Genomic DNA, 21,512 nt, shown 5'->3' with positions numbered 1-21,512 from the left:
TAACTTTTAGATTTAACTTTCTTTTAAGAACAGCACATGCCTGGTGTGGGGTTTCTGCAGGGCTCAGAGCACAATCCCATATTGACCAGAAGGAACTCGTAACCCATTGCTTTTTTAAGATGCAATCTACTGAACTAAACTTATCTGTGGATGATTTGGTAACAAATATTCGTGAGCAGGGTCTCTTTCCCAATTTCTGAGGGCTGTGGTTATTCCTACAGCCATAACAGTGACTGCATTATATCACACACTTACTAGAATATAATACTGCACTGTATTATAACCCCCCATTGTAAAACAAGCTGTATATCCCATCTCCTTGGTACAGACACTCCACAGGACTTGAGGCAATCTATTCTTTTCCCTTCTCATCTTTCAGAATTAAACAGAAGAAAATCCACTCATCTAGTTTGGAAATATTAGAAAATTTTGACAGTATTAATAAAAAGAACAGACATTCCAGCTGATGGAACTATTAATGTAATTCTAATTATTGGAGAAGCACCCAAGTGTGGCACAGTTACCCCAAGAATGTAATTTTTATATCATTTATTACATCAACTGTACTTCCTAAGAATGAATTTACAATTTATGCACACTGCCTTTCCTCTTCTACTCTTGAAAATTGCTTACAAGGCAAAGGCAGTAATTTGAACAAGGTAATTTGCAGCTTTAAACACTTCAGGTTTATGTTCATGAGACTATGCTTCTTTCTGAATTTAGGTCCCCTGGATTCTTTTCCATGTCAAGTGTTGAATCTTACTAAAACATTTAAATTACTGTTGTGCACATTCAGACTCTTGCAGGATTCAGTTTATCTTCTGACCCCAGCAAAGCAACTCTGCTTGGATGCCAACTGATACTCTGAGTTTTCAACCTCAAACAGTGGATTTGTGTTGTTAATTTTTCTTGTTAAGGTTGTTCTGTGTTAACTGAAGACCAAAACTCATCCAGGTGCTTGAGCACTTATCTACAGCAGTCATTACATGTGCAATTTTGACTTCAATTCAGAAACACAAGAATTAAGCCACTCCTCAGGGCAAACTGAAACACCAAAGCAGTGATTTGGTTCCATTCATCACTGCACTACAAATAAATGTCACTGTGCTGCAAACACCAGAGATGAGGTTCTTTTATAAGCAAAGACTGGGCTCCCACCTTTGTTCTGACACAATCTTTCCCCACTCTGAGCACTGCCAGGTCACATGCAGAACACAATCTGCACCTTGTATCTCCAGCTAAAGGCCAGCATTAATGTCACCTGGCCCTAGGGCAGCCTTGTTCCCCAGATCAGCTCTCAGCCATCTCTTCTGGTGGCTCTGGCTACCCAGGAAGTGAGACCACCCTCACTGTAAACTGAAAAGAAAAAAAGTGGGAGATGTGGGGCTCGGCCTGGAAGAACAGCAGCATCATTCAGAAGGAGCAGGGCACAGTGTTTGGGGGATATTTTTTTCAAGGACATACACAAAGGATGTGTAGTGCAGAGGAAAGAAAACCTGAATGAGAAAGTGAGGGAAACGTGTCGAACAAGGATCCTGTTGTCCTGTGAAACCAAATTCTCCAGCAGAGCTGCCCAGGTATGTGGACAGTGTTTTAATTAAGGCAACTGCTCTGCTATCAAGACAAATAACCACTTGTGCCAGAGTGGAAACCATACCCTTTTTGGAGTACCTAAGCTCAATCATTCTTTCTGGACTCACTTCTTGGTTCAAGAAGCTTATTAGCAATTTAACAATTGCTTCTGCATTATTTTTTAAAGTATTTTTAAACTATCTAAAAACAAATCCATAGAGGAAAGAGGAGTAATACCTCGAGTTCTCCATGTCTGACACACAGCCCCTGTCCCTGTTTTGACCACACTGAATTTCATCCAATTCTGCACTCACACACTCAGGACAGCCAATGCTTTGGCTGTGCCCACTTCAGAGGAGTACACCCAGGTGGCTGTTTTCTTCTGCAGCCTTGATTGAAATGTACCACATCTACCACTGAAACAGCAACATTCCTGGTGTACCAGTCCTAAGAAAGAGTCTTTTTCCATGTTTATTCAGAGGTCAGCATTACTGACCTCCACAGGAACCTTACACACTGGAAAACTCTGCTAAATGCAGCAAAATTGAAGTTTATATATTTTTTTCCTTAAAGAAGCTGAAGGAACAAGAGGGAACGGCTTCAAACTGAAAAAGATTAAGTTTACTTTGGAAAGGAGAAATTCTTCCCTGTGAGGGTGGGCAGCCCTGGCACAGGCTGCCCAGAGCAGCTGTGGCTGCCCCTGGATCCCTGGCAGTGCCCAAGGCCAGGCTGGACAGGGCTGGGAGCAGCCTGGGACATTGGAAAGTGTCCCTGCCATGGCAGGGGTGGCACTGGGTGATCTTTAAGGACCCTTCCAACCCAAACACTTCTACAATTCTGGGAAAAGGAGGCAAGCTTCAATTAGCTAAGGAGCCATTCAGATCCATGTGTTTTGAATCTGCATCTGCAATTGCAGGAGTCTGAACCTGCAGGTATCTGAACACACACGTGAGGAGAGCAGTTTTTAATTAAAAGCCCCACCCCACCAGGAAGGTGAATATTTGTACCACTTGTGAGCTTTCAACATTAAAGGAGGACATAAGAGCTGCTCCCATGGTTGGGGAAGCCACTGAAACACAGAAGAGCCCACGGAAGCTCCCTGAGCCTCTCACAAAATAACCCTTCTGGCAGACCTCCAGCTCACATCCTTCATCTAGTAAAGCATTATTCTGATGTTTCAGAGTCCCTGCACAGCCCCAGAATTTCCTGTTCCTGCAGAAGGCAGGCACAGCCTAGTGAATGTGGTGGAAGCTCAAGAAGGAAGCCTGGCTCTACTCATCTTGGGCCTAAAGCCACCAGTGAAGTCACTCCCACAAATCCACACAGTGCTAAACCTTAATTGGATCCATCACAGGTCCAAAGGCCACACAATCATCAAGCTTTGTTTATGAAATGACACTTAAATGGACTTTTGTGTTCAGACAAGATATAATTGATACTGGAAAGAGCTCAGGGTTATTCATGTACTTGCACTGAATTACAGCATTGCAAGAACTGGCAAATCCAAAACTAAGCCAAATGAGCTTTTCTGGAAGAAGACAGATGTTAACAAGGTTGCAAATCCAGGTTTGTCCAGCTAACTGTGTCATAGCAGACATGTCACATTCATTACAGAATGTTTTAATTCAGCTCGAGGAACTACATTTAAAAAGGTGAGAACCATTCATAAAACAGGATCCTTGGCTTTCTTCCTGTGCCTTGCAGGATAAAACAGGGCTTTTGCTGGATTCCCCTTCTGAAACAAAAGGCAGCCATCTGGCAGGCACAGCAGAGTGCCCTGGGCTGTGGCTGTGACCTGCAGGTGAAGGCTCCTGGATCCTGTTACCAGCCCCAGTCCCAGGAGCCATCACAGAGTATCAGTATCTTGGGAAGTCCTGACTGTTTGTGTCAGAGTCCAGCTGGGGCTGGAGATATCCAGCAGCAATTCAGGGATATGCAGCACATACTATCTGCAGTGCTGTTTCTCTAGCCCAGCTTTCCCCTCCATCCTTTAGAGGGGTTAGGGAGGTTTCCACCTTCACACACACTCCCTTCAAATGATAATTAAACAGATATTTTAAGGGTCTCTAACACCAGCAGTGCAGTGGCAGGAGCCTGGAAGACAAAAAGGCTTAAAAATAGAAAGAATAAGTGATACAAGGCCAGAATTGAAATTCCCTTTTCCAATCTCATGGCAGGAAATGGGGCTGCTAGCTCTAAGCCAAGCATCACATTAACAGTTTACATATATTAATTGCTATCTCCAACTACCATCAAGATATTCAGAGGTAATCTTTGCTAGCTGGAAAAGCTCCTGCTTACAGCCACTCACCAAATGGAAAAACTGGCTCTCAACCACTATACATTTATTCAGAGAGCCAGAGCCCCCTTCTTTTGCCAATAATCCCTGCATTAGAAACCTGCCTGGCTGCTGGGAGCTGATCCCACAGGTCAGCAAGTCCAGGCAGAACAGCAGGTCAAAGACTCAGCTTTGAGCCCACAGGGCTGTCAAAGCACTTCTGCTTCCACCACCTCTTTTTCAGCTTTCACTGGATCTGATTTTTTGTTTAAAACATCTTCCAGCCTCACCAGACGCCCAGCTGCCCATCTGCATCCAATTATTTTATCTCTCCCCGCAATGCTGCACAGTGCTCAGGCTCTTGGACTCCAAACACAAAAAGCTCCAGTCACATTCTCATGTTCTTTATGGTCTGTGCAGCCCAAGCAGTGCAGTTTGCCTGGGGGTAAATTCTGTAGCTTCATATATCTTCAGTGACTGAAGGCATGCAAGCAGATTTGGGACTTGCCTGGAGCTCACATGAAGCAACAGCCTGAACTGTGCTCAAATATTTCAAAATCATAAGTTTATACATTTTAAGATTCATCACTCCAGGATTTTCTAAAAAGTAACACATTCTACTAAAAATACTTCACTATTCCCCTGTGATGAGAAAGGAGAGCTGATCACCTCCCAGATCTTTAATTGCAAACAGAGCCTTAAAAAATAACCAGCAAAGTTATGACTGCTGTGTCTATAAAGAACTCACTTTAATTCTTCAATGGCAGCATTACTTGGTTGTGTTCTTCAAGAAAGCTTTCACTTTTGGGAATGACTGCTGTTTTCAGGCTTACTGGGAGAGGAGAGGCAGACAGCTGTGGCTGTGAGCAGCCCTCCCTCCCTCCCTCTCTGGTGAGCCTGTCCATCCTGTGAGGACCATTTTCTGTCCCCACTTCATGCCAGGCATCTATTTTCCTGAGTCAGCTAGATTCTTCATCTAATTTGTATTATACACACCCAGGCAAACATCCAAATTAAACACTCAGCAGGAAATTGGTACTTGCTAAAGGAACCTGCTTAACTTTCACCGAGGCTAAGAGTGCATCAGAGTCAAAGCACCAAGGCAATCCTGTCACAGATCTGTTATTTGCTGCACATGGCCCACGAGAACAGTAACTCCATCACTTTTGCCACCTCAGCCCTCAAAGACACGTCACTGAAGCTGTCTGAAGAAAATACCCCAAAGGACTGTGGGGGCTGCAACCCCAGCCACCACTCACCCACCTGTCCTGTGCTGCCAGGATGCCCCAGGAAGGCACCCTCTGCAGCAGCACTGCCCAGGAGCTGATCCTTCTTTGGGGTTTCTCCTGGAAAGAGCACAGCTAAAAGCACAGAGGGCTGACTTTCTGCACAGCTGCCCTTCAGACAAAGGAAGCAGGAGAGCAATTGCCATGGATTGTTCTGACCCTTCAGGGTGAGCTGCTCGGCCACTCCAAGTGAGCTCTGCCAGCTTCCCTCTCTCCTGACACTCAGAGTGACTCCATGAGCCACACAAAAGCTCATTCAGCTGATCCCAGGACACATTTCCAAGCAGAGAACACCCTCAGAGTCCCCCTTCCAGCAGGTGATGAGAACAGATGTGATCCACAACAGGCTTCCCTGGGAAGCACTGTGAATCAGCAGCTCCTGGACAATGTGAGGCAATAAGAAGGTGACACAGCATTTTTGTCACACACTTAACATCTGAACTAATGCTCCAAGTGCTGTCACTACACACAGAATAATTTAGGTTGGAAAAGACCTTGAAGTTCATGAAGTGCAACCTTTGACCTGGATCATCCTCACAACAAACCCATTTAAGAGCAGTGCAATCACCTTTCTTTCTCTCTCTTCTCTGGGAGCTTCCTTTCAGCTTGGACTTGGCTCACAGGTAGATGCTCCAGGCCTCACAGTTTCCAGAGGTGCTCCATGGAAAATTATTCCAGTTTAAATTAGTTGTCCTTAAAAAGGCATGTGCCTACAGCAAACTTTGTAGAGATTCAGAAGTCCTCTTGCCCATTCTGACAGCCTCTGAGTGGTGTATTTACAAATAATGACTAATTGAACCCCTAGCAGAGCATTCCATGCCAAGGCCCATTTCCAGCACCATGCACAGCTTCTTTCAGGCAGACTTCTGGAGGGCTGTGATTGACAAGGTCTCTAATGAACTCTAATTGAAGCCTCAGCAGTCTGAAAAACCCAACAACAGATGTGGTGAAAGGGCAAACCACAAACTGTTTTGCTAATGAATGAAAAGTGTTTGGGCTGATGAGGGCCAGTGACCCAAAAATTCTCTTCTTCCACCCACCCTTTTACTCCTGTTCAAGTTTGGGCCACTTCCCTTGTCAGCACAACACATGGGGGCAGTCATGGACAGTCCTGGACATACTCCATGTATTCAGCTGGGTACCAAGATGCTCCTGCATGAGCCACAAGCAGCAGAACATGGACAGAGTGAGAGGAACCTCGGGGAGGGAACTTAGTGTGGTTATCCTTCCCAGCAGGAATACCAGCTTAGCAGTGATTTTAAACTGCCAGAGAGCAGGGTTAGATGGGATATTGGGAAGAAATTCCTTCCTGTGAGGGTCTGGCACAGGCTGCCCAGAGAAGCTGTGGCTGCCCCTGGATCCCTGGAAGTGTCCAGGGCCAGGCTGGACAGGGCTGGGAGCGAGGTGGTCTCATGGAAGGTGTCCCTGCCCATGGCAGGGGGTGGGACTGGAGGAGCTTTAGGGTCCCTCCCAACACAAACCATTCTGGGACTCGGGCAAGGAGAGGCCTGTTCCTTGCTGTGTCAGTTTGGAAAACTCTTTACATACAATGACATTTCTGAGCCATCTTCTCTCCTTTCAATGGATCTTAAGCAAGCAGCCACCATCAATCTGGAGATTAAATCCTATAGAAAGACCATGGCACACTGAGCTGCAAACAGACTTCAAGCAATACCCTAACTTCACCTCAAATATTGACATGAGCCTCTGCTTCCCACCTCCTCCACTGTGGCAGAGGACTGAGCAGGAAACCCAGCACAAGGAAGCCAAGAAGTCAGGGTGCCATGTTTTACAATTCTTCCCCTCAGTTTAATGAACGTGCTCATGCTCATTGTGCATTTGGAGTCTGCCCTTTATTCTCAAGGAGGTTATTGCCTGCTAATGGGACAAGCAGCAGACTCAAAACGACAGATGTAAAGGTTGGGATGAAATTTGCCAAAAAAAGGTCAAAAATCTATTTGCTCCAGTCTGCCTCATGATGTTTCTGGAGCTACTACAGGTGGCAGAGCACACACTGCTCTTGTCTCACCAGTGCAGACTGCAGGAGGTCAGGCTGAGAGTGGCTGCAGAACAGTTCTACAGGTGTCTCAACAAGAAAGGAATCGTGCTGGATTTAATAAATGATTTCATCTCTGCTCCAGAGGAGGGGCTACAATGCCTCTAGTGGGGGACACAGACCCTCCTCCTAACCAGACCCCAAACTGGTCTGGTTCATGTTACACTATGAAAAGGAGCCCAGGGAGTGTGTTGCTGATGGAAAGCATGTAGAGCACTAATGAGCACCATCCCAAAGTAATTCCAGCATTTAGAGGTACCCAGCAATTTTCTGAGTCATTAAAAAACCTCAGACCAATTACAAAGTCAAGCTTACCATGGCTGACCAAACAACTCCTTGTTTTGAGTGGTCCTGGGGGCTGCTCAGACCCCGACACCCGCTCAGTCCTCCCAATTTCATCACAAAACCAACCATGTCACACCAGATCAGATCAGTGATTTAGTTACTTGTGTCCTACCTCCAGCCACAGCCACAAAAACGATGCTTTAGGTTGCCAAGGGTTTTGGGGGCACAGATGTAGCCAATTACTAAATGGCTTCAAGAAAGAGAAATAATCCTTTCCTGCAGGGAATAATTTCTTTCCTGACCCCCAGAGCTCTCTTACCTGTACCTTGGCTTATTTAAGTAAAAGAAATGTTTAGAGTTTGATAAATTTAAGTCAGCCACAACTTTTTGACCATAGCTTACCAATATCAGCTTTAGAAGCACTTCCAACCAAACCTCTACCTGGTGAGCAGCTGCTCCTCTGCACAAATTTAGAAGCTCAGGTCAGAAATAAGCCATGTATTTAGAGTGGACAACAGAATCCAGTTTTTCCACAAGCAGACCCTGTACAGATTAAATCCATATTTCAGTAACACCTTCACTTACACAGAGGCAACTGTGCCACACACTGTTTGAAGGGACAGTTGATACTGACCAGGTTATTACAGCCCAAAGGTGCATCACAGGATGTGCAACTTGTAAGGAGCCTAGAAATCCTTCTTACATCAGTTTTCTTCCCTAGCAGTGTGTAAAGGGCAACAAAAGTTCCAGGGACAAGCAGAAAAAAAGACATCAGACACAAGATGGTCAGCCAGGTTTGCTTTTTGACACTAGACTGCAGAACATCTGAGAGAGCACAAATTATAAATAGATTTGGGTGTTCTCCAGATGCCCAGACATTCTCAGCAGTGTCTTTGCAGCGTGTGGGGCAGCACAGCCACTGCACCTCCCAGGGCTCCACACAGCAGGCTGTTTATCAGGAGATAATACCCAGGTGCAAGGGCCTGCACCCATCTGTACACACTGTCCCAAATTCAAACAGCAGCCTCCAAGCTGGCACCTGGGGTGAGTTCATTAGGAGAGCTGCTAATGACTGTTCACAACACTAAGTGTTCCTGCACACACAGCCCAAAACAATCCCTGGATTCCTGACATTGCTTGGCCAATGGTTGTTTGTTCAACCTTGCCCAAAGACAAGGGGACAGACAAACCACCAGACCTTCCAGATGCCCCAGAAGAAGTTCTTACACACCAGGTCTTTGTCAACAGCCACCTCCTGGGACAGCATCCAGTACTCACCAAGTCAATGAGGTCACTGAGATTCTTCTCTATCTGCTGTGGAGGCAGGCGCCTCATCAAATCCAAGGCACAATCCAGCTGCTGGTCACTCTGCAGGAACAAGAAGAGCCCTTGGTCACAAAGTGACAGGAAACACAACACAGCTCTCAGCAGCAGCATGCTTTGCATTAACACAAGTAAAACTCATTACATTTGATTGTGGATTATTGACTTGGCAACTTAACACTGTGCACCGTTGACAGAAAGGAGTGCAGTCCTTAACTCACCAAACTCCTTCCAATGTTTCTGTAAGTGTTTAATGTGCTGGTTTGCCACACTATCTAAGTAATAACCCGGGTTAGGGAACTGAAAGCTCCTTCTCCCAAAGCAGGTTTAACACTTCCTTGCTTGCACTGATCAGCTTGAGATAACCAGCATCCAAGACAAACTCTGTTCCACTACAGAGCTCCCTCTGCCCTGCAGCTTTATCAGAAACCAGAATGAAACACGCACATAAAGCACCATCCATTATTTCCTTCTTCCTACAAAACACACACCATGAGCTGCCTGTATCTAAGAAATCAGGGATGTCAGTTGTTTAGAGCTAACACAGCAGCTTTCTCCAAAGGGCTCACTGCAGCTGGTCTCGCACCAATTCTGACACAGAGAAACAACCTTAAACTCCACTTCAGAGTCAGAAAACATGCCCCAGACACTTGAGGAGCTGAACCGTGGTCCTGACATAACCAACAGACACAAACAGACACTTTCCTGCTAACCTAACAGCATCCAAAATCTGCACAAGTTCCTTTGACCCCAGGTCAGGTGAAGCACAACCAGTTTGTTCTCCCTGCTCCTCCCCTCCTTTTTCTCTTTGCCATTTCCAGCCACCCAAATCCCACGAGCTGAGGTTTAATTTCACCCTCCCGTGTTCTGTCAAGCTCCCAAAGTCTTATTTAAAAACAGCTTCAATACTAACACAGTTCCATTATCACATTATCCACCTCAGCAGCCCCCAGGACAGGGAGAAACAGGAAGCCAAGTTTCCTGCAATTAAGCCAAACCTGCGGAATGAGGGAGTTTTGTGGACATCCATTAGGAGGCTATTCATTAGATGGCTGTGGGAAGGGAACTCCTCACTTTTAGCTACTGAACCCTCAGACCCCAAGGACAGAGACTCTGGAGGTGGCCTGTGCCTGCCCAGCTCCTGCAGCCACGGCCAGGAGGGGATTTCTCTTCCCAAGCACTGTCTGTACCTCCTGCACCCAGGAAGGACACCTGGCACACTGTCACAGGGTCGTGCTCCTCACTTGGGCATCATGGGAACACTCAGGGAAGTGCTCTGTCCTCCTCTGCCAGCTGGAATTGTTTAAAAGACAAAAAAGCCTAGGGAAGGATGTTAAAAACCACCACTAAAGCTGCAACCCTGAAGTATTTTACAGGGAGGCAAACTGAAAATAAAACACACAGCATGGAGGAGAACACACACTTGCAGTGTTTATGGATTAACCAAGAGAACCTGGAGTGACCATTTTTACCCAAAATATTCAGTAACAGCTGTAAAAGACACGAGCAGGATTGTTTAAGGCAGAGACCCTCCAAGGGGCTCAGACACAGCTGACATACATGGCTGTGTGCAATGGAAAAACAAAAATATGCAGGCCTGGTACAGTGTATTTCCCTGCTACAGGAGGGAAAAGCAGGGCTGAGCAGCAGGACTCCTCAGTTTCTCACAGAGCATTTAGGTAATTAAACAGCTTGCCAGCAGATCTCCTAAAGCACCAAAATAAAGGCAGGTTCTGCTGCAGTTGTGTCCCCAAATCCATGGTTATAAAGCCGCTTTAATCCAACATGAATCCAGCTGGAATGGTCAAAAAGGCAACACAAGCTGCCAAATCACAGAGCAAAGTGGTACCTTGGGGTATCAGACACACCTGGTACATCCTATTTCAGAACTGAACAGGGAAGTGAACCAGGACCTTCTGCTCCTGATTCCTTCTCTGCAGGTGAAGATTTAAAAGCCAGGTGTGTGGTCAAACCCAGCCTGTGGTTCAAAGGCTCAGACTCTGCCCAGCTGGAGGAGATGGAGCAGCTGTAGGCAGTGAGGGACAGAGGGACAGGGAGCACAGAGGGACAGGGAGCACACCCCAGGTGCCAGCAGCAGCAGCACACAGCTCCCTAGTTTTACAGAGGGTGGATATGCCAGGGATGTGCTGCCACTGCAGATGTGAGAGTGGCACCAGATCAGTGGTGCTGAAACCCCCCAAGCCTTCCCACAACTGTGCAAGAGGAAAGTGCTCTGGGGGAACTCAGGACATGTCAAACCCCGCCTACTTCTCTCAGCTTCACCTGTCCTGGATTCCCATGTGCTTAATTCTTCTGTAGGATCACATGCTGAAGACCAGGTTTCTTAGCAGGCCTCCAGACAAAACATTTCCATGGAATCTTTGCCTTTACCCAGGAAGAGGCTCCTGCCCTCTGAGCAGGTGATCAGACAGGCTGTCTCCCAGGCTGGGCTGCTCCCAAAGCCAAGCTCTTTGAGCACTTAATGAGCTCAGTGTTTACCTGACAGGAGGTCCTTTTCTACCATTCCTGTTTCATCCAGCCCAGAACCTCCTGTGGAGGAGCAGGGAGTTCAGACAGAAATTCTAAATGAAGCTTTATTACAGCTGAAGTCACTGAAGGATTTAGAGATCATAGGAATCTCAAAAGACTAAAAATATTAGCTTAGATGAAAGCTCTTTAATAAGTTTCCTTTAAAGATGTTTGCCTATCTAGAATCTCCACCTAAGCACCTGTTACAGCATTCCCATGGCACTGCCCCAGGGTAAAAGGTGATGAGGATGTCTGTACGAGTTATTTTACAGCTTCCTTTGTCGGCACCTCCTCTTCTTTTTGGTCTCTTTGCTGTATTTAACTTATGTACAAAAGAGAAACCCTCTCACAACAGCCACAGGCCTCTGGTCATCTGGGCACTCTGTGTTAAAGCTCAAATCAGAAAATACTATAGGTATGGAAATCACAAAAAATGGAACAGGCAACAAGCTGGACTTCCTCTTGACTCCCACTTGCCATGTCTGGGCACACAGTGCCCAGAGCTCCTTGGGGCACAGGGAATCCTCAGCAAACAGGAGCTGACCCAGCACCAGCCAGAGCTGGGAGCAGAGAGCTGCTCCTGCACAGCCCTGGCACCAAACCCCACCTGCAGCCCTGGCACAGCCCTGGCACCTGCCCAACGAGCTCCTCTGCTCCAGGAGGCACATCCAGAGCCTCTCCAGCTCCAGGAACACTCCCTCTCAGGTTCCCTCCATCCAAGATGACCTCGAGAGTCCCTTTTTCCCAGCCCAATGGTCGAGGAAAGAGTTGGGATTCTTCAGCTCTGGTTCACAGGATTGTTTATTGTCTATCATCTAAAATATTTTCTCTCAGACCCCAGAGGTCTGATCTGCAGGTCTGTCAAGGGCACACTGCCCACCCCTGGGCTGGTGTCTACATTTTATACTATCAATTACACATACTTTATTTATCATTATTTTCCAATACCTATCACCTGTGTTAGACTGTCTGCTTCTATTCTAAACCAATCCAAATGTGCCACCATCACCCAAAAGATGGAGGCTAGGAAGAAGAAGGAAGAAGAATAGGACAATGCCCAAGTCCCTCCATCTTGCCCTCTAGACCCCTACAGCAAAAATCCCCAAAACTCCACTTTTCACCTGGTGATTAATTCATTATTACTCTACTTAAGCTTCTGTGACTTGTGATTCTTCATACAAGGTTGGCAATTTGCTCCATGGGTTAAGATCGAAATCCCAAGTGTCTCTGGCTTCCTGCCAGGACTCCCCAGCCCCCTGCCAGGGGCACGTGTCACCCAGGGCACCCAGAGGGGTGTCCTGGGTTCCAACAACTTCCCTGAAGTGTTCACCTGTTTGCTCTTTTCAACAGACACCAGCACTTGGCTGAGTCACTACAGGTATTCTGCATTTTTAGGATGTTTTTACATGTGCTTTGACTGCATACACTTGCAGAAATCCACAGGCTTTATTCCCAAGTTGGGTAACACACAGTTCTCCACTGCCAGGTGGAGACTCAACCTACACTCCATCTCCCAGGAGGGCTCACACAAACCTGCAGCTCTCCCCATCCCAAGGCCATTCCACTGAAAGGAGGCAAAAGACTCATTTAAAGCTCCTGGCCTGACAGTCAGCAGGAATTTGCTCCCTTTATCACAAAGCCCTGTGGACTGAATCTCCCTTCACACTTCTGCTGGGACACTCCTGCTCATCTGAGCCTGTTCCTGCTGAGCACAAACAGAGCTGGGCAGTGTTTTCAAACACAAACCCAGGCTGCTTTCACTTCTGGGCTCTATTTCTGTACTAGCCCCACTTGCAAGCCCCTGAGCCAAGAGCTGAGACAGCTCAGTGCTACAGCAGTGGGAGCTCCTCCCAGTTCAGCCTTTCCTGGGAAATAATTCATAATAATAATAATTGGGGCCACCAAATCTTTTCCACCAGCAAACCCAGTACAACATTTCTGCCCCAGGCATGACTGTGCTCCCCTTTTCCATCTGTGACATCAGCTGAGAACAACTGTGGGACCCAGAAATTACTGCAGCTGAAAAAGCCACACCCCTGATGTGACAGATAAACAGCGTGCAGACACTTCACACCCAAGTTCCAGTCAAGACAGCATCTGAAATGTTACCCAAATTTAAAGTACAAGCAGCATCTCAATGTCCAGACAGCAAAGAATATAAGGTGAAAACCTCAAGAGACACTGCAACCAGAACATCTGCTCAATGCCATGCAATTCAAAGCAACCACACCATCAGATCTCTCTGGTCACTGATCAGTTTGCAGGCAAAATATCTCTGGAAATTAATCCAGGGCCAGAAGTACACAACCAGAAAGTCACTCTTTTTCCTTCCTCTCAAGCTGCAGACATACCCAAGACTGTAAATCACATATTTCCTGTCAGTTCTCCCAACAGGAATGTCTGACTAACGTTTCAGCTTTGTGGTACTACAACACTAAGTTTTTTTTTAATTGAAACAGATACCCAGCTTCCCCTCCTGCCTGTCATTTTAATCCCTGCCAACTTCCAGAGCTCCAAGGGCAGAAGACTCCCATTTCCAATTACACAATAGGATAGTATTACTGCTAGGAGCTGCAGCAAGGGTTGAATTATTGTAACCCCTGGGTAATAAAAAGTACAGTAGTATGTTAAGTTGCAAGGTTCCCTTCTCAGCTGTCAGCATTCACTTTTTAGGATGTTAGATGGGAACTGTCTGACCTGGGAAAGCCCAGAGAAGTTCTGCACTCATGACATTTCCATCAGCTGCACATATTCCTCGCAATCTGTTTTTCCACATGATTTTTCCCTTGACTATTAACCCTCCTCTGGCAGATCCTATCTAAAACCACTTGTAATGGACTCATAAATCACAGCTCTGTGACAGCAAGGTGTGCTGGGGAGAAACAGCAATAGCACAGTTAGGAAACAATCAAAGGTAATAAAACCTGAACACAGACTCTGCTGTGGACAGTCATAAAAGGTCAAAGATTATTAAAAAACAAGACACTGATGCAGACCTCATTCTCCCTCTCTTCAGCCACTTTTACCTTTGTCTGGTTTTGGCTGGGATGGATGCAGTGGCTTTTATTATTTCAAACACTTCTGACCACATGGTATGCTCAGGACCGAGCTCAGCCCAATTTGTGTGGTCAAGACCAAACAGCCCAAGTGCTGACACCACTCCTGCCACGAATACCAAGTGAGGAGGATTAGAGATTAAAATAAAAGCAAGAAGTGATGGATCAGAAGGCTTTAGCAGAAGCTGCTGTGCTCTGGCTCCCCCAGGTCCCCTGTAATCTGTATTTATTTACAGAGCAATTGTACAAGTCACGTCATAGCTTTTGAGTCAGCGACTCCTCCTTGGAGATGTTCTCCTGCATATTATTCATTTCACTCTGCAGTGCTCCATCTTTTAAGTACAACTGAGCACACAGCCCTACTAGCCCAAATTAATGACTGAACACACTCTCACAACTTGTTTTTCTGAGTTCAGGTGTTGGTGTTGTACACACTGCAAACACAGCAAAAACACTGAGCAGCTTTTGTCCTCCACTGCTCCAGGAATGCAACACAGGTGAAATTCAGAGGGACAAGAGGGACCTTTTTAAAAGAGGTTCTCTAGGAACAAGCAGCTCAACCATCTGCCCTGAAGGCTCATGAAGAGGAACTAAAATAATCCATGGGCAGGAGAGAGGCAAGGCAGCTTCACTTTCCTTGGCACCAGAGTGCTGCTGACACGGGACACTTGTCACCATTTCAGGCTGCCAACACAGCCAGGGCAAGTCCTGCACAGATTAAAGAGCACCAATGGCCTTCTGGGGGCAGCTACCAAAGGGATCTTCTCCTCCAGACAAGCTCAAGGATCAGTGTTTTGCCAAATCCTTGGTTATCACTTCAGCCTCCAGCAGCTCTTTCAAGCATCCTTGCAATCAGCTGTACCTGATTTCCCTTCCTCATTCCCACCTCCAAACCAGGCCAGTTTTCTGCCCACAGGACAAGCCCCAACACCCCAGCCCAACTCTAAAGCAATTATGAAGTGAGTTATAATACACTGAAGGCACTCCCATCTGGGAGCTTCTAAATAATCCAGAGCTGCCTGCAGCCTGATCTAATGGATCAACCAGTTGTTCAAAATGTTTTACACCCAGGGAGAAGGAACTACAACCCCTGATAGCCTGGAGCAGGGCACTTGTGTGTAATTCCCTAACTGTTTACAAGGAAGGATCAGGCATCTCCAGGAGCACATTCTGCAGGTGCTTTCCACCCCTGTAGGTGTTCTCTGACCAGATGCAGTTCCTGTTAGCACATCTACAGAGGCCTACAGCACACAGGGAAAAATTAACATTTCCTTGGCACCTCCTTCCCAGCAAGGATGCATTTCCAGGTGGCACATACTTGGGCCTACTCTCAAAACTAATGCATCCCTTTAGTTTATATAAATGCAGAGCAAGTCTCCATCATGTGCCCAAGGAAAAGAACCATCACACACCACCAGAAGAGCAGGATGGAGCAGCACCAAGGCTTTCTGGGAACAGCTACTCATCCCGACCTTTTGCCAGGATCATTAATGATTTCTGCACTAGCATTTGTCTTCTGGGTAACAGAAACAATGTTTTATTTATTAAACTTGTCATTGAACATGACAATGCAATTTACTGGCTTTCATCTGATGCCAAGAATTCCTGTGAAGCATAAAGTTTGCAAAAAGTCACTTCCCAATAAATCGTGGCAGTGAGTGACTATGCAATCTGCCAGCCCCACATGAAAGAGGAAAGTGGGGCTACAGATAAAAGTTGCACAGATTGCAAAAAAACGTGCTTATCTTCTAATAAACGGATTAAAGACATTAAAGTTGCCTGTAGAACTGACCAACTTTGCCAACAGGTTTCATGATTAATGTTACTGCACAGTGGGGGATTTTCCCCATTTTAAGTCTCGATTTCACAAAAATAACATTTTCTTTCTTAGCTCTAACTACAGATAGAAAATCTTAGCTAAACAAAATGCAAATAACCCATTACAGCATGGCACTGAGAGAGCAGAACTCAGCCTGATTTTGCAAACTCTTTCTGAGGCAGCTGCAACACCTGGTTTCACTACCAGGAGAGATGAACACAAGCGTGTTTGTGCCCCAGAAGGTTTTGAAATCACCCAGTGCAGCAGGTCTGAGTTGGTTCACAAATCTGGTGACCTGTTTTTCACACTGTCTTCCTGCCTTCCAGTCAAATCTTCTGAGGAAGAGCCCAATCCATCCCTAGAGAAGGGCTGCCTAATTTTTACAGGGGTCACTTCTTTCATTTTTTTTAATTGAAACCATAATTACTACAAATACAGCAGCTCTTGAGATTGAACACTGCCATTTGCCATCCTGACCATCTGCAAACATGTCATTTGTGATGCTTTCTTTTAATCCTGCTAATGCCCAATGACCTTTTCAAATGCTCTTTTCTTCCATGCACTTCTGTTTGCTCCATGTTCCAATCAGGCTGGTCACAGAAGTTTTAGAACTGCTCAATTAAAATGGAGACGTTTTTTCATGCAGAAAGAGCAAAGTTGGGAAAGTTGGTCTTGGCCTGACAGATCCAGGTTCTCCTTCCAGTCAACTGCAACTTAAATTCAGTTTTGTGAGAAATATCACACCAAAAACATTTGAGAAAATACACACTGCAGAGCAGCAGGGAGCATGCACTGTATCTGAAGGTGACAGCAAACATCCTGTGCTTACTGACAGCACAACTAACAGTGTCAACATCCCAAATTCAGGATTTGCTCTACCTCAGCTCTCTGTGGAGCCAACAGCTGCCTGGCTTGAGATGCAAACTCAGCACTTTGCAGCTCCTGGAGGCTGCAGCCAGGGTTGTAAATTCAGGAGATAACTCTGGCAAGTAACCGGATGCCTGGCAAGGCAGGCAGGAGGCAGAGAGGATCTCTCATTAGCCCTCTTCCCTGAAAGTTCTCCCATTCCTCAAAGGTCAGAAAAGTAGGTTAATATGCCTTCTGCTTGGGTCTCACATGACATACCACAGTGACTGCCCTGCAGAGCTCCCACCAGTCCAGCTCTGCCCCAGGAATTCAAGTTTTAAACCAGGAAGCTCCTGGTTTTGCACACCTATAGACCACAGGAATATCACACCTAACAACATATTCACACCTGCCAGAATTGCTTCCTTTGCTGTAAGTCCCAGACCTGCCCATCCTTGCAGGTTTTTCTTGCCTTCCTCATCCCCTCTGAACCCACCTGACCTACCCTCCATCACACCTGCAGACCAGCAGCCAGCTCCACAGGCTCTGTGACCACTGCAAGCAGGGGTGACACTTTCTGTGGCAGCAGGGCTCACCTGGCAGACACGTGCCAGCTTCAACCCCCACCACGTTTTTCCTTCACTCCCACATGAAGTTAGCAGTTATTCCATCTGGCCACTCTGCACCTTCCCAAGCTCTGGATTAGCCCTGCCTGGACTCATGGCTACGTGAAGCTGGTTTTGGGCACCAGTGGGGCACCATCAATGCTGAGCCAAGATCACACCCAAACCTCTCTCGATGACACCTGCACCTGCAGGGTGGCAGCACCTGGTGGATGAATACAGCTGTAGTCAGCACAATGCAGCTGATATTTTACCTCATTCCTCCATTTCATGGCTCTCTCCTCCCTTGAATTAACACACCAAAAGCCCCATCTCTTGTTTCCTGGGCCTGTCTCAGGTTGCAAGCCCAGGCTGGCAGCCAGGCCCCCACTGCCTGGGCTGGCAGAAGCTTTTTAAATCCTGGTATTTACCAAGGCAAAAATGTCCAGGGAAGGCAGGTAACACGACATCACTTTCAAACTCAGCAATTTGTCTGACGGAAAAGAGAGAAAGTATCACCTAAAGAAACACAAACATAATTCCCTGAGAGAATAAGGAGTATTTTATTTATGGTGGCTTCAGGCAACCACTAAGCTTCTGCCTTCAGTGCAGTCTCGAACATTTTTCCTTCCGCATAAAATCCTCTTACTTAAGTGCTGTTTTCAGCCTTGTTTCAGCTGATGCTGCTAAAACTATGAGATCCTGAGTTCTGCTTTCACCCAGGCTCGTAACACACCCACTTTGCAACAAGGACGTGATTGAAATTCCAAGGCAGTGCACCAGGAAAGGACTCACTTTGTGTGGAGGACGTCCCCTTCAGACCCAGGGAAGGACACGCTCTGCAGCAGGGCTGCAACACCTGGGCTCCAGTCCCCAGGGGCTAAACCAGAGCCAGGGCTCCCAAACCATCCCTGCACTGAAATAATGCCACTGATGAAAGATGAACTAGGGAGGCTCCATTTGCATAGAGCAGGAATAAAGTAGGCAACTTCTGAGCAGGGCAGCCAGATAAGTCAAGTGCCTGCAAATCCATTCCCTAATTCTGCAGCCCAGCTTGGAAGGTGTGGCACAAAGCAGGAGCTCAAAGCAAGCTGCATATTTCCTTGTAGAGCCTACAAGAGGGAGGGAGGGCAAAACAGCAGCACCAGATAATACAAGGAAATTAATCTACTGCTTGGTGCCAAGGCTCAGACCACCACTCCAGGAAACACAGCACCAGGTATTACCTAATGCAACTGAAGTCACTCTAAATAAAAGATAATTTTGGGCACAAACCAACAGAATAGAGCCTGCTTTCAATTCCTCACTCAAAACTCCACTCCATCAAAAACACAGGATTCCATTGCATTTGGCATTCCAGAGGAGAATTACAACGATTTAGCTGAGAAACAAGTAAAGCCTCTTCCTCAAATGATAAACCCTCTCAGATCAACTACCAGAGCTTTAAAACTTCCTCAAAACCACATTTCCCCTCGTGCCACACCAAGGAAGTCTCAAAAGCAAAAGTCTCAACTACCACACAGGCAAGAGCCCCACCTCCCCAGCACAGCCTGTTTGCAACATCTGCTGCCATCCTGCTTTAGGACATAGGGCTAAGAAGGGAATTTTGGCCACTGGATCAGGTCCAGGACCCCTGAATTATTCAGCTCAAGTCACAAGAGTTTCACACCCTCGCAGGGTTTCAGTCACACCTTAACCAGGTTTCCACTACAGTACTTGGTCAGTTCTCACAGGAACACCTCAGTCACAGACCATTAAATATTTAAGAAGGCATCACACCAAAGATGAAGAAAAAGATCAGTTTATACTCCAGATTGAAGTGGCCACACCCCCACTACACTGCCCAGAGCTCCTGATCTTCAAGTTAGAGAAGCTTTTTAATTAGCACAACCTATCAGCAAACATGATTTGTGCTAAAGCCCAACTAGAGAGAGCAGGAAGCCTGGGAAAAGCTTGTGTTGGTCAGACATATTAATTACTCCTTCAGGGATGAAGCCTCTGTGCTGCAAAGAAATTCAAATTTAAATCCCATGTTTTTAAGTGAGTTTTTTTTTTGCCCTTATTCCTGGAAATGGCAAAGGCTTAGGAAGAACTGAAGCATACACAAGCTTTGGTCCTTTCTCTTTGCATTAAGGAGAGACACAAAGATTTATCTGGTTGAGGCTTTTTAAATTCTTCAGGACTTCCAGCATGAATCACTGGGAATACAGGAAATTTTATATTGCACTTTAAAAATCAGTTTATGAATCACTTTATAAAGTGATTGACTAAAACATATTGATAAAAATGGAAGACCAGCATCTCTTTTGAGTATCTTCTACTTCTGTAATCATCTCCTTCACCTGGAAAGAAAAGTCATTAAAGCACATTGGATCAAAGTGGGGTAAAACAGGAGGGTTGAGCATGGACAGGGCTCTGAGCAGCCTGCCCTACTGAAGGTGTCCCTGCTCACAGAGGGGGCTGCACTACATGGCATTTACAGGTCCTTCCAACCCAAACTACCCTGGGATTCCACAGCCCTAAACTAGGCACAGGCACCTTTCAGAACCTCACACTTCTCCAGTGAAATTGCTCCCTTCAGCAGGCACTGAAAATAGTTTTATTTACCTTGAGGTGGGTCTATCACAGTGTGAACCAGCTCAAACGGGACAAATTGCAGCAAAACACTTCTCTACAAGTTTACTTTGTAGGGTAAGGAGCTCCTTGGATGTGACCAAACATCCCCACAAAGGGCAGGCACAAATACAAACACGGGTACTGGCACTGTCTACAGAAGTATCCTGAGTCTAAATCTGAATTTTAAGGCTTTGGGGTGACTGGGGCCTTGCAGTGCCTGAAGGAGCTGACAGGAAGGATGGCACCAGGCAAGGACAAGGGCTGGAGGGACAGGACACAGGGAATGGCTCCCACTGCCAGGGGGCAGGGATGGCTGGGATCTTAGGAAAGAATTGTTCCCTGGGAGGGTGGGGTGCCCCTGGACTCCTGGAAGCCCAAGGTCCAAGGCCAGGTTGAATGGGGCATGGAGCAGCCTGGGACAGTGGAAGGTGTCCCTGCCATGGCAGGGATGGAATGGGATGGGATGGGCTTCAAGGTCCCTTCCAGATCAAACCATTCCACATTCCCTGATGCACCAATGGCAAACTGGACCAGTAGAGAGCACTGGGGAGCGCTGGATGATGATGAGCAACCCGAGCTCCCCAGCCATCCTCCACCCAGAGAGGTCAAGGGATGGATGGAAAGCAAAGCTGACAGCTGTGGAAGCAGAAACTGAGAAGGGCAGCATTGTCGTTTTTCCAAAGAAAGTAATTTCTCAACTCAACTCCACTAATAAGGACTAAAAATAGTCCCCCAAAAGAGCTGAGCTGCACTTTCATTCTGTTTCACTCCCAGATGTGAACTAGGCCCCTATCAGCACATATATTTACCATATGAGGAAATCCTGTTTGAACAACTTCAGCTGCTGAACGCTCTCCCCTCCCCAATAAACCACAGAGTAAGCATCACTGCAATGGCAGCATTCCCTCTCCCAGTGATATCCTCTGACTTGATTATTTTGGGAATTTGCCGTTTAAGATAACATTTAGCTCAGCTCACACACTTGGCTTGCCTAACACAACACAGACTCTACAAAACAGCTGAAGTTGGTGTTTCTCAAAAGGCACAAGGTGCAAAGGACTTGCTGTGGGTACTGAAAATGTCCCCACACCCCCACAGCACATGGTGGAGGTCCAAAAGGGACATGACCAGGACACAGATGGGCTCTGATTCCAGACAAACAGCTCCTATCCAGAAAATCTCAGTGACCCTGAGCAGCACACGAGGTTTATGGTGGTGTCACTGTCCCATCACACACCCTGGGC

The 21,512-nt window shown here is 46.5% G+C and overlaps 1 protein-coding gene across 2 annotated transcripts in view; it reads right to left on the bottom strand.

Moving 5' to 3' along the window:
* CAPZB (capping actin protein of muscle Z-line subunit beta) overlaps positions 1-21,512 on the bottom strand; it is a 58,191-nt gene that overhangs the window by 34,431 nt on the left and 2,248 nt on the right. For both annotated transcript variants that reach the window (XM_064397363.1, XM_064397365.1), the window contains exon 2: positions 8,756-8,845. In XM_064397363.1, coding sequence (XP_064253433.1) covers positions 8,756-8,845 — 90 coding nt within the window. The remainder of the gene's footprint in view (positions 1-8,755; positions 8,846-21,512) is intronic.

This window comes from Passer domesticus, chromosome 22 (genome assembly GCF_036417665.1).
Source record: "Passer domesticus isolate bPasDom1 chromosome 22, bPasDom1.hap1, whole genome shotgun sequence".
In the NCBI taxonomy this organism is placed as follows: domain Eukaryota; kingdom Metazoa; phylum Chordata; class Aves; order Passeriformes; family Passeridae; genus Passer; species Passer domesticus.
This window is presented reverse-complemented; position numbering and strand designations above follow the sequence as displayed.